Source organism: Condylostylus longicornis, unplaced genomic scaffold, assembly GCF_029603195.1.
Source record: "Condylostylus longicornis isolate FDR11 unplaced genomic scaffold, ASM2960319v2 ptg000064l, whole genome shotgun sequence".
NCBI lineage: Eukaryota > Metazoa > Arthropoda > Insecta > Diptera > Dolichopodidae > Condylostylus > Condylostylus longicornis.
In genome coordinates this window covers 466,634-479,198 of record NW_026578032.1, presented here as the reverse complement: position 1 = coordinate 479,198, position 12,565 = coordinate 466,634, and the positions used below count along the sequence as shown (strand labels likewise).

Sequence of the window (12,565 nt, the reverse complement as noted above, 5' to 3'; positions counted from 1 at the left end):
CAATATCATTTTAACTAAAAAACTTGTAATAATAGATCAAATCAAAGTACTTTATTCAGTAAAATTCTAAATTTAATTCTTTCCAAAGAATGAATGGGATTTGAAAATGACAATAATTAAAAATATTCTTAACATAAAGATGAGAAGCTACCAAATGTCAAATATGTCGCTAGTTGAAGTTATTTTGTGTAATATGAATATGGTGCTAGCTGATGTGGACTGTCATTGAAAATTTCAATACCCTTTTTTAACCAATTTCTATAAAAGCAAGACGTTGTAAGTAAATCTTAAAGGAAAAATACTTTAAATTTTAGTTATTTATATTTTTCCCTTTAAAATATTTGTTTAAATAAATTTAGAATCGATTATTTTGTATTTTTATAAAGTTTAAATGGCGCAAAATAGAAAAATAAGTGTTATTTTTTTTCGATATTACACGTGCTTATAGGTTATTTTATTTTTGTTTTAGGTGCAAAGCGTTATAAAAAATGACCAATTCAAAAGGTTACCGTCGTGGAACAAGGGATATGTTTTCCCGTCCATTTAAAAAACATGGTGTCATTCCTCTTTCAACTTATTTAAAAGTATATAAAACAGGCGATATTGTCGACATCAAAGTAAGTTATGTTTATCTTATTAATAAAAAAAATATCTAAGCAATCTGTTAAAATTTTTTAGGGACATGGTGCCGTGCAAAAAGGTATGCCATACAAAGCATATCATGGTAAAACTGGAAGAGTGTACAACGTAACTTCACATGCTGTTGGTGTTATTGTAAACAAAAGAGTTCGTCACAGAATTATTCCAAAAAGAATTAATGTACGTATTGAACATATTAGTCATTCTAAATGTAGAGAAGACTTCTTACGTCGCGTCAAGGAAAACGAACGCAAATTAAAGGAAGCAAAAGAAAAGAAGATAATGGTTAACTTAAAACGTATTCCTGAGCAACCAAAAAAAGCACATTTCGTAAAAAAAGTAGATGAACCAATTCTATTGGCTCCAGTCCCATATGAGTTTATTGCTTAAGGATATAATAGTTACAACAATAAAGAAATAATTTGAATAAACTTTTCGCTTTTCATTTTTACAGATCAATAATTTTATAGGGATCAATAATTTTATACGGATAAAAGGGATGTTTTTTTTAAGCTTTCATTCAGTATTGAAAGTGCAGTTTGAAAAATGTTTCAAAACCAGAACTTTTAAATTAATGCTTCTCTTATAAATTAGAAGTTCACATAAAAATAGCGGGGTAGCGTAAGAATTAGGAATATGTATTAAATACTAAAATTATAAAACATGCAGGGTATTTTCTAATTTTTGCCTTTAATCAAATTGAACCTACATATCAATGCCTTTTGAAATTCATTACAATTTTATAACACTATAAAACGGCAAATTACTTTCTAATTACTTTAATATTTCTTTACACTACATTCCTTCTTGACTTTTCTGTAGTATTTGGCCAAATCTATTTGTAATTAATAAAGATGTATCTATAAATCTATTGACGCAATTGCTAAGGCACGTTTCTGTTTTTGAATCCAATTTGTTACTGGGTTTGTCCACACATTTATCCCAACATATCTCGTTGAATTCGTGTATCTAAAAATTTTTATCATTTTGAATTGATAACAAGGATTTGTTGATATGTATATTTTTTACTCACTTGGGCATTTACTAGGGCTTTTTGCTTTTCCACCATTAGAAATTCTTGCAGTTCCTTATCATCAATATTTATATTTGAATCATAGTCCCCCATGTTATATTTTTTGTTCTTTTTATCGTTATTTAATAAATGTTATCAAAATGGGATTAGAATTTCACAAAAATAGGTACATATAATATTAAAAAATTTTCTTCACGTTTTTATTTGAGTCTATAAAGCGGCGACTTTGGAGTTTTTTGTTGTTTTTCAAATAAAAAGTGACAAAATGTTTCCCAAATATTTGACATTTAATTCATAGCAACATCTTCTTGATAACAAACAGCAACATTTTCTAGTGTGCTATCATTTTCTTGAGCAGAAAAGAAGAAATTATTATGATTAGTAATTTATTTACTAAGAAAATGAACATAAGATGGTACACAAGACCTTTACAAAATATATTAAAATTAAAATTAGTTAATAATAATCAAGATAGGTGTTATAAAAAGAAAGCAAGTTTTTTCGGATTATGGGTAAATCAAATACAATACATTTTAGCACAGAGGTTAAGAAGAGGATACCAATTCACGATATTTTACCAAAGATTGCTAGGCGATGCAATATTTTTAGACCTCCTACAAAGTTTCCAGACACAGGTAAATTTTAGATGTACTTTAATTTAACTTTTCTACTTCCAACATTAAATTATGTTGTTGTATAAAGCTTAAAATGCGATTTATAGGGTTTCTTATAAATGCAAAGCAGCCGGTAATGAAATATTGCAGATTTTAATTTTGTATTATGACAAAAACTTATTTAACATTAAATAGAGTTTAAAATTAAAATATTTGCATTTAGCTTCTAAAACTTTAATATTTATTAATGTTTTAATGACACACTTACGTTTGCTTTAAATTACATTTATGTATCTCTATCCAATTTTACATAATCGATATTTTTAGTTTCGAAGACGTTTTAATCGGATTTTGTTTTCATCAGTGGGAGCGTTAGCTTTCGATTGGAGAGTTCAACGAATAAAATCTGAAGATCTAAAATCTTATTCAAATGAAATAGCTTACGCTAAGAAATTACTAGCAGATACTGTTTATTGTAGAGCATGTGGAAAAAAGAAAAGGATTAGTGAAAAAGTAGAGGGTATTGAATATTGTATTTGTAACAATCCTCAGGTAGAAAATGATGAATGGGTGCCATATATTGAAAAAGAAGGTTTAACAATATGGAGAAGAGAAGAGAAATCTGCTCTATATGCATATAAAGGTAGATTTTGTTATTAATTTCTTTTAAACTTCAATAACATACTTATAAAAATGAATTTTTAACTTATAAAAATCTTTATAGTGTATGCCAAATATTCTGACATTACGGCAAACGATTTCCTTCACGTTCAAACGGATTTGGAATATAGGAAAGAATGGGATGATTCCGTAGCTAAATTAGAAATAATTGATGCAGATCCAACAGATTGTGGAAAATCTCAAATAATATATTGGGAAATGCAATGGCCTGTAGGTTATATTAAATTTTCATTTATATTAAATTTAATTAAATTTTTTTATAAATTAGAAATTATTTGCCAATAGAGATTATGTTTATAATCGACGATATTATGTTGATAAAACTAATAATATAATAATAATATGTAATAAAAGTACATCTCATCCTAAATGTCCAATTAACCCAAAAAAGCAAAGAGTTGAAGAATATTGGAGTTATATGGTTATAAAACCATTCAAATCATTCAATGAACCAGGTAATAGTGAAAAACAGAAAAATAATAAAAAATTATCAAATATTTTTCAAGAATAGTTAATTATCCAAAATATATTTTTTAGGTCTAGAATACGTTCTTACATATTTTGACAATCCAGGACTAGCGATTCCGTCAACTATTACTTCCTGGGTAGCTCAAAAACAACTGCCAGAATTTCTTAGTAAACTTTATTTGGCTACTAAAAAATATGCGCAACATAAAAAATCTCATATCAAGAAAGTAAGATAACATTTTTTTCTTGTTTCAAATTCATCACATTCTAAACCAATATCAAAACTATTTGTTATTTAATTCTTTCTTTAATGTGTAGAATTTTGTGTTTCTGTAAAAGTTTCGTTACCACCACAAAAACTTTTAAAAACAATATAATTCAAATAATTCACAAAATTTTAATATAGCAAAATTAATGTTTGTGATATTTTCGTTATAAAAATTAAATATTAAATATTGAATTTAGCAACTATAATATTTTTTATTATTCTCAGTTTTTCTCGTTTTATTAAAATTTTCTAATTTGAAAAATAAAAGTAAAATCGAAATTTTCTAATACTTATTCAGCGTATAAGTAAAATTTTTATTGTGATACACAATGATTCTGAAATATGAGTAAATATTTTCAGTTCCATTGTAATTTTTACTTTACTCGAAATAAATAAATACATAAATAGAAAAATTTAATAAATATATGTATATGTAATTATATATTAAAATGTTATATATTAAAATATTATGTTTATAACAATATTAATAATATTGTATTATTATATTAACTGATTCAGTTAAAATTTTTATTAGTATAAATTTTCGTATATTCTACATTTATTGGTTGACTCAAAAATCAAATCAAAAACTTAGTTGAAGTTTTAATTATTTTTAATTAATCTCATAATAAGAATAATGAATTTTAAAGGAAGTAAACTTTTACAGATAGCACCATGGGAAACATTTCAAGCAGAAATTCAATGACAAAGAGATGAAAAAAATAAATAATATTTTGTTTAAAAAATATTTAAAAAAACAAAACCAAGAAAACATCAACTTGTGTACAGTAGAAATTTTAGGATATTAAATTAAGTCAAATATAATTAATTTACTTCGATTATTTTATTATTTCGATTTGAATGTTTAAAAGCGTTGATTATATGTGGTTTTCAATTATTTTTAAATTAAAAAATCAACAACAAAAAAAAAAAACTCAGAACAATGTGCGAAGGAAAAAAGAATTTGAAATTATGTTTTTATAAAATTAGGTAAATTTATATAATAATTATATTGCATTTTATAAAATGGAAATTAAACATTAAATATAAAATGGAAAGAAAAAATATAAATTGCCAAAGTTTTTATAATTTATAAAGTTATAAAGGTAGAGCTTTTTTTTTTTAAATTGTATTATAGAAACATTTTTTTTTTAATTGTTAAGTTTGTTATAAATTTTTACTTTTATGTATTGTTTTTATATTATCATAAATAACTCATTTTTGCATGATTTGTAAAAATTAAGATGAATGATTTATTATACATTTTTATGAAAAGTTTATAATGCAATAAGAGATTTTGATTTCTAAAAATAGGAGATATTGTAAGAAATAATGAATTTTTTGTTTGAAAGAAAAAAAAATTATGAAACTAAGAAATTAAAGTTTCTTTATTTTGATATTGGCTTTGGAAGACCTACATACATGTATTCTCGACAAAAAAGCATCAAAATATTATTATTTAATATCTCAATTAGTGATAGAAATATAATAAACAATAATGGTAAATGAATATGAAGTTTTATAAATGAAAATAATTAAAGTTTTATATTGATTGTAAATTGACTTTTAAAACATTAAAATTATCATTATTTATTTAATTATTCATGATTTAATAAAAGTGTATTCGTTTTATTTCTATTAAAATATTGTATTATGTATTTTTCTTTTTTTCTTATTTATCCATATTAAGAAAGATTTTCTAGTTAAATTGATTTTTTTCTTTAGATTACTTGCTATGAATGAGATCTTCTTGTTAAATATTGTTATTCCTTTAAAACTAAAATTTGCGAATCATACAAATTCAATTAACTGCTTTTGGGTTTTTGAATTAAGTAATCATCAGGATATCCGTGTCAACGGTTCCATTATTTTACTGATATCCCTTTATTAATTTATTTTATTAAAATTACATAAATGGCAGGTATTCTTCAGGTTCTGTGTTTAAAAGATGATAATAAAGAATTTTATTGGATATAAATTTTTAAATTATATTTATTGAATTAAATAAGTTGTAGTTTAAATATTCAATTTGCATATTAATATTTTACTTTTTTATGTTTTTTTTATTTGTATGTTAGATTGTGTAATTTAGTGTTTTGTAATGAAATGTGTTATGTATGTTTAAAATATTTTTTTAATGCAAAATTTACGTTACTCGAAATTCAAATATGATTTTTTTATAAAAAAATAAAATTTTACCAGAAAAATATGAAGTTTTGCGTTTCTTATAATAAACTCATTTATATGATCAAGCTAAAATCTGTTTTAAAAGAAATTTAAAAATATTTAATTTATTGTTACATTTTTTTTTTAGATAGCAACCTGGGAAACGTTTCAAAGGGATTTGGCACAGTAAGTTCGGAATCAATGAAATCAAATTTTTATAATCAGAATTAGTTCGGATTGTAGAATTTAATTCTAGTGTTATTGATAAAATATATGAAAAAAGTATCAGTAAATTTTTTAATTATGAATATATTATGTTTTTTTTTGCACTTGTATTCAGTTTTCGAAATGAAAAATATTTCTTATAATTTATTAATGTCATTGCATTCGTGCTTTTACATTATTCAAATATGGTTATTATTTTTAAAATAAGAATATATTTTATATTATTATTATTATTATATGTATGTAACTTTTGAAAAGAATTTTCAAATAAATTAATATTTATTACATAAGATAAAATGTTTTGTTAAATTTTATCCTGATTAATGGATTAAAATAATCAAATTAATTATATTTACGAATGTATTAATTATAATGAATTATTATTTTATATAATATGTAATTGTTACTAATTCCTTTATTATTTGTTATTAACAAATTATTGTAAAAAAAATATTCATTTACATTTTTAAAATGTAATATTGTACCTCATTTAACAAAACTAAGATATTTAAAAAACATTATAAATTTGTATATAATTTAATATAGTATTTATAAATATTATCAAATATTTTATTTAAAATCCATATTATTAGTATTATTTAGAAAAATCTTATTCTTTTCTAATTTTAATTATTGTTAAGGAGGATTAATAAATCATTTAATGAGGTTAAATTTATTTTTAATGAGGATAGATTTTTCATAAAAATAATAAAATCTTTTAAATATTTTTGTGTTTTTAAATTCTATGATTTTGATTTCTAAAGAAAATCATGTGGTTTTCTTTTTAATTTGTTTCAATTATTTTAACAATTTTGGTTCCAAGCTAATTAATTAAATCAGTTTTAATTAATTTTATTTATTTATTTATTAATTAACAACAAAAAGAGGCTACTTAAAAAATGATCAATGAATAAAGTAAAGATTTTGAATCCTTAACATTAAATAATTTCTATTATTGCAAAATTTAAAATTGTTTAATCATATTGTAAGTTAATCGTATTGTCTAAAACCGAAATTGTTGAATTAAATACTCTATAAATTGTTTTCGAAATGTATGGTATTAATAAAAATTGAAAAGAAATGTAATAATTTAGTTTTTAGTATTTTTATAGTTATTCTTATATGGAATAACAAAAGATATGATTGCATCAAAAATGATTTTACTACAATGCTTCTTCTTTGATTTTTTTTAAAACTCCTTGTTACTTATATGTACTACTTCTAACTTATAGAATTATAAAATTTCATTTACAAATTTATTTCATTAAATGTAAAATTTAATTAATTTTGTATGGATAAGAGGACATATATGAAACATTAGAAAATATTTTGGGAATTATTTTACAAAAAAAATTTTTTTATATCATTATCATCACAAAAATTATTTCAGACAGTGAAATCACATTATTTATGTAAATAACATTTCCATGCATACATATTTTATGAAGTATATAAATATAAAATTATTATATAGATATTCCACATAATATCAATTTATTGTTGAAAATTAATTTTTATACTTAATCCAATATAAATTTGATAAAGGTATGAAAAATTTCTTTACGTATTTTAAAGGACGTGTTTGTAAAAAATTTACATGCAATGATTTATATTTTATTATTTGTTAAAATATTCATTATCTACAGAGTGTTTGAGTTTACATTATTTAATTGTTATTGTCATACCTTAGTATCATAGCTTAAAATCAAAAATGAGATATTCCCAAAGTTTTACGTAAATCATTACATTGTGGTATTGAAATTTAGTTTAATATTCTTAAAAATCTTAATTTTTTCGTGCCACAATTAACTAAAATAATATTGTGGATTAGAATATTTATTTTATTGCAAAGTATGAAATTTACTATTAATTTTATAATACAAGTATAATATTTTATTGAATTTTATATTACAAAAAATTAAATCGGTAATCTGAAAATAATTACCATCTTTGTGTTTTATGTTACATATACGTATAGACATACATAATTCGCATGTTTATTTCTGCAAACAGATTATAGGAGTTGCCTGCTAGAATAGGAGCACTTTGTACCTTTAAAAATACATACTTTATAAAGATTGTGTGAAAACGAAAATGAATAATTAAATAACATATTATATTTTTTGTATATAACATAATAATGTAAGGTCATACTTGTACACTTGTATAATATCCTTAAATATGTGAGAGTATCTATGTATATAAAATTTTATATTTCTTATTTAAGAACATTTTATTTACATAAAGGTAAATATACTTATGTATCTCTTGCGCCATTTTCTATATACTAAGATTTTATTTTGTTCTTGACCTAAGTTCTAAGATTTTGAAGTAAACTTTTCGTGTCATTCATACAAAAGGATATTTAGATTTAAAAGGATAATAATATTGTGTATAACATGATAAAACTAAAGATAAAATATTTTTTATTATAATAATAAATGTACATATATAATATATACATATGCATCTATATATTTTAGTAGGTTGGTATCACTCCTATATTCGAATAAAAACGAAATATGAATAAAGAAAAAGATTATTATTTTAACAATAAAATATTAGGGAACATTTTTTGTAATTTATTTTACATTAATATAATAAGAAAATCGCGTGATTTCATATAGTTAATTTAGTAATTGGTCTATTTGTCTGGGCATAAATTATTATTGAAAATTTTCATTTTTATAATATGTATCTACATATGAGTATGATATGTCAAAATAGTTTCATGATAATAGTTTCATAATATAGAGAATTCTCAAAATAAAAGTTTTATTGGGTTTGAATTAAATAAATAACACTATTTTTAAAAGTGCGTCTAAATTTATTCGAACTTCTTTCTAAAGACTCAATATTTTACTACCTCTTAATATTTTAAAAATATTTCTCGGACGCACATGTACCGTTATACTTACATGTTTAGACTTTATTTTAGAAATTAGGCGTACTTTTGTCAAAAGGAGTAATTTATTTAGCTATATACTTGCCTTCGTACATACATTTCGTTTTGAATAAGTGTGTAAAATTAAGAAATTCTTGTAGGATATAATAAAGTAAAAGCAAATTCTGAAACCAAGTGTATCGGCTCTGTTTAGAAAATAACAATACAACAAAGAAACTGCTAGACAGAGGCGTTTTAGGAGTAACTTTGCAACACCGTTGAGTCATATTTTTAATAATTAAAGGGCTTAAATTTGGATATAACATTTTAATCTTGAAAAATGTACTTTTCGGAAATCTTACTACAATTTTATTGCGTGTCAAAAGTTTGAATATTGTACAACGTATGTAAGTGGATACATACACACTTGCTTATGCATGCAAATAAAAATTTTTCACATAAAATTTTTTTCTTAGTATGTAAAATGGGCGCAATACTTGGTCGTTAGCTATTGTACGAATAACATTTATTAAGGTAAAATTTTAAATATTTTTTTTTGTTTTACTTTTTTGTCAAAAATTATGTCAAAAACACATAGTACGTCTTTTTTCGTATATGGCTATATCTTATGTTTTTTTTTTTATTATTTTGTTTTCCTTTTTTGATTTCAGATCATGCGCATTTCAAGGAGACACTATTTCATATACGAAGAGAGTAGATATCTACCAAGAATTTATTATTATTATTATTTTTTTTTGCAATCATATGGTCTATTCATTTGTATAAGTTACAATCTAACATGGTATTGTAAATTTGGTTTTAGATTTGAACACAAGTATATTAAATCAAAATTTAAATTTAAAATTAGAAAATTTACGTATAACGTTTTATACAATTTGCGTATAACGTTTAATAACGTGCGTGTTCTATTTAATTTCATAATTCAAGCCATGTGATATTTTTAAAAAAAAAATTTGGAAAAATAAATAGAGAAGGTAAGTACAGATAAAAATATTTTAGATAACAAAGAAAAAACATATATACATAGATGGTCCATTCTTTTAGAAATATATTAATGTTTTCTAACAAATCCCTGATTTTAAAATATCAGCACCTTTTATACACTTTTCAGCTCGTGAGTTATAATTATAGAAACGTGAATTAATAATGCTTTAATTGAAGTCAGAGGATATCTAATGTTCAATTAAACTAAATATTTTATATTACTATACGAGTATATATGTATGAGTATACATATATACTCATACATATATATATATATATATACCAAATATATATATAATAAATATATATATACCAAATATATATATACCAAATATATATATAACTTTGGGATATATAATATCCCAAAGTTATACAGAATAAAAGCTTTCTTTATAAATTTTCATTAAATTTTCTTTTTATTGACCGCATTGCCTACAATAAGAGAGGTATTGTGTTATCATAAAAATACAATGAAAATAACAATATCTTAATGTGAGACGTCGCTTAATAAGCTGTCGCTTGTGGTTTTCTTTATACCGTTATATTTATTCCCTCATACTCCCTCTGCATACCATGCTTGTTTATCGAATATGATTTACTTTATGGATCAAATGAATTAATAAACTATATGTATTATGTCTTGAGTTGAAGTAGATTCAAGCAATGGAACTATTTCAAATCTTAGAATATATACTTATAAAAAAAAGAATTACTGGATTTTTTTTAAATTGAATATTTTATTTTTTAAAAAAAATTTTCATTAGAATTGATTTCCTCAAAATATTCTTGTTGATACTTGAAAGTTGCAGTTTTAACTTCATATTTCGATGTTAATTAACCTGAAACTCATTAAATTTTGTTATAAAATAAGTGTATAAAAGATATTCTTGTGATTTTGTACAACCCGTTTTCTATAAAGTAATAAAAGAATTTTTTTAAAAAAAATCTTAATATTATTAAGGAAATACTAAATGCAGTCGGTTTTGTGATGATCACATCAAATTCTCTTTTTAATTATAAGTATGTGTATGTAGAAAACTGAATAAATTCAAAATATATTGTACTACGTATATATAAGAAAAGCAAGAAAAATTCTCTCGATTTTTTGTATTTTTATTATTCTTTCAAATTTTTACACACTATCGATGTGATGCAAAAGCATCTAAGTGATTAGTTTAATAAGTTTCGCAGGACGTGTGTGCTATGGGAATTAAAAAATTTAAATAAAACTAAAAAAAAAAACAAAAAAAAAAAAAAACAAAAATTTTATCTTTTTTTATTATTCCTTTTTTTTCGTACATTTTCATTTCATTAAAAAAACAAAAAAAAAAACCGAAAAAGAAAAACATATTTTTTTTTTATTTTTTTTCTTATATATTTTTGAATTTTTTCAAGAGATTTTTTGATATATTTATAGACAAAAGAATAGGAATTTCTATAAGTGTTTTTTTTTACTAAATAGAATAAAAATTCTTGTTTAAAAAATTAATTTTTTTTTTAAATAAATTTTTAATTTTCATTCTAAAATGTTATATACCAATTAAATATAAGAAACAAAAACAAAAAAACAAAAGTGCTATTATTGCCAGTATTATTAAGGGAAAATTAAAACCAAAAAATATTTATTAAAAAAATTTATTAATATTTTAATTTAAAAAAAAAATTTAAATTGAAATTAAAATTAAAATGAAAAATTTATAATCTATATATACATATATATAATATATAGCGTCTTATAAAATGAAAATTAAGTTAACAAATACGTATACCTATACGATATTATAATATATTATTAAAAATTATTTTATTAAACGTACATACATACCTAAAATATATATATTTATATATTAAGTTTGTTGTGTTTCTGTTTTCTGGTGTTCGTTCATTTGTTATAAATACACAACAATTTTTTTCGGGGTATCGAAAATATTTAATAAGAATAAATACAAATCAAAATACATATATATGTAAATATATTGCATATATCAATGATATATATGATGATAATGGTTTAAAACACAATATAACTGTTATATTGTAGTACACATTTATGTTTATATGTGTGATTTATAGGTATATATACATATTATACAATTAAATATGATAAAATAATTATATGAAATTAATTCTATTTAATAAAATTTAATCACAAAATTATTAATGATATTGTCTTATAGTTTTCCAGATTTTTATAATAAAAAATTTATAAAAAATAATTGTAATAAATATATAATATTTAAAAAACCAAAACAAACCAAAAAAAAAAAAAATCCTGTAAAATGGTGTCTTTCAAATTCTTTCGAATTTTTTTATTAATTTAAGTGCCAATTATTTTTTATATTATAAAAAAAAATTATAAAAAAAATATATATTTATATTAAAAACAATTTAAAACATTTTTTGAATATTTGGAACAAAAAAAATTATTAAAATTAAATTGAAATTTTTTAATAATAAAGGATGAAAAATGAATTTAAAAATTTATAAATATTTTTTATTAAATTATAATTAATTTATTTATATACAAAATTATATATATATATATATATAAATTGAACAAAAAAATATTGTCATAAAAAAAG

At 21.5% G+C, this 12,565-nt stretch overlaps 3 protein-coding genes across 4 annotated transcripts; 2 read left to right on the top strand and 1 right to left on the bottom strand.

Annotated features, from left to right (window-relative positions):
* The first annotated feature begins 192 nt into the window (after positions 1–192).
* LOC129612262 (60S ribosomal protein L21) lies at positions 193–1,070 on the top strand. The gene is made up of 3 exons (XM_055525814.1): positions 193–276; positions 470–617; positions 679–1,070. Exons 2-3 carry the CDS (start codon positions 489–491, stop codon positions 1,027–1,029), a joined length of 480 nt encoding a protein of 159 aa, XP_055381789.1. The 5' UTR covers positions 193–276; positions 470–488; the 3' UTR covers positions 1,030–1,070.
* A 252-nt stretch (positions 1,071–1,322) lies between these two features.
* Positions 1,323–1,911, bottom strand: LOC129612280 (mitochondrial import inner membrane translocase subunit Tim8). The gene is made up of 2 exons (XM_055525835.1): positions 1,673–1,911; positions 1,323–1,608 (listed from the first exon to the last, which is right to left on the bottom strand). The coding sequence occupies exons 1-2, from the start codon at positions 1,763–1,765 to the stop codon at positions 1,435–1,437; spliced, it is 267 nt and encodes an 88-aa protein (XP_055381810.1). The 5' UTR covers positions 1,766–1,911; the 3' UTR covers positions 1,323–1,434.
* Positions 1,912–2,022: 111 nt separating this feature from the next.
* Positions 2,023–6,292, top strand: LOC129612266 (stAR-related lipid transfer protein 7, mitochondrial). 2 transcript variants are annotated; one of them, XR_008697217.1, is made up of 7 exons: positions 2,023–2,307; positions 2,614–2,929; positions 3,011–3,177; positions 3,236–3,422; positions 3,505–3,662; positions 4,371–4,693; positions 6,018–6,292. XR_008697217.1 is itself a non-coding variant. In XM_055525821.1 (6 exons), exons 1-6 carry the CDS (start codon positions 2,047–2,049, stop codon positions 6,057–6,059), a joined length of 1,131 nt encoding a protein of 376 aa, XP_055381796.1. In that variant the 5' UTR covers positions 2,023–2,046; the 3' UTR covers positions 6,060–6,290. The 2 variants fall into 2 exon arrangements, 1 of the variants encoding a protein (XP_055381796.1); XM_055525821.1 differs by lacking the exon at positions 4,371–4,693 and having other exon boundaries at positions 6,018–6,290.
* The last annotated feature ends 6,273 nt before the right edge of the window (positions 6,293–12,565 follow it).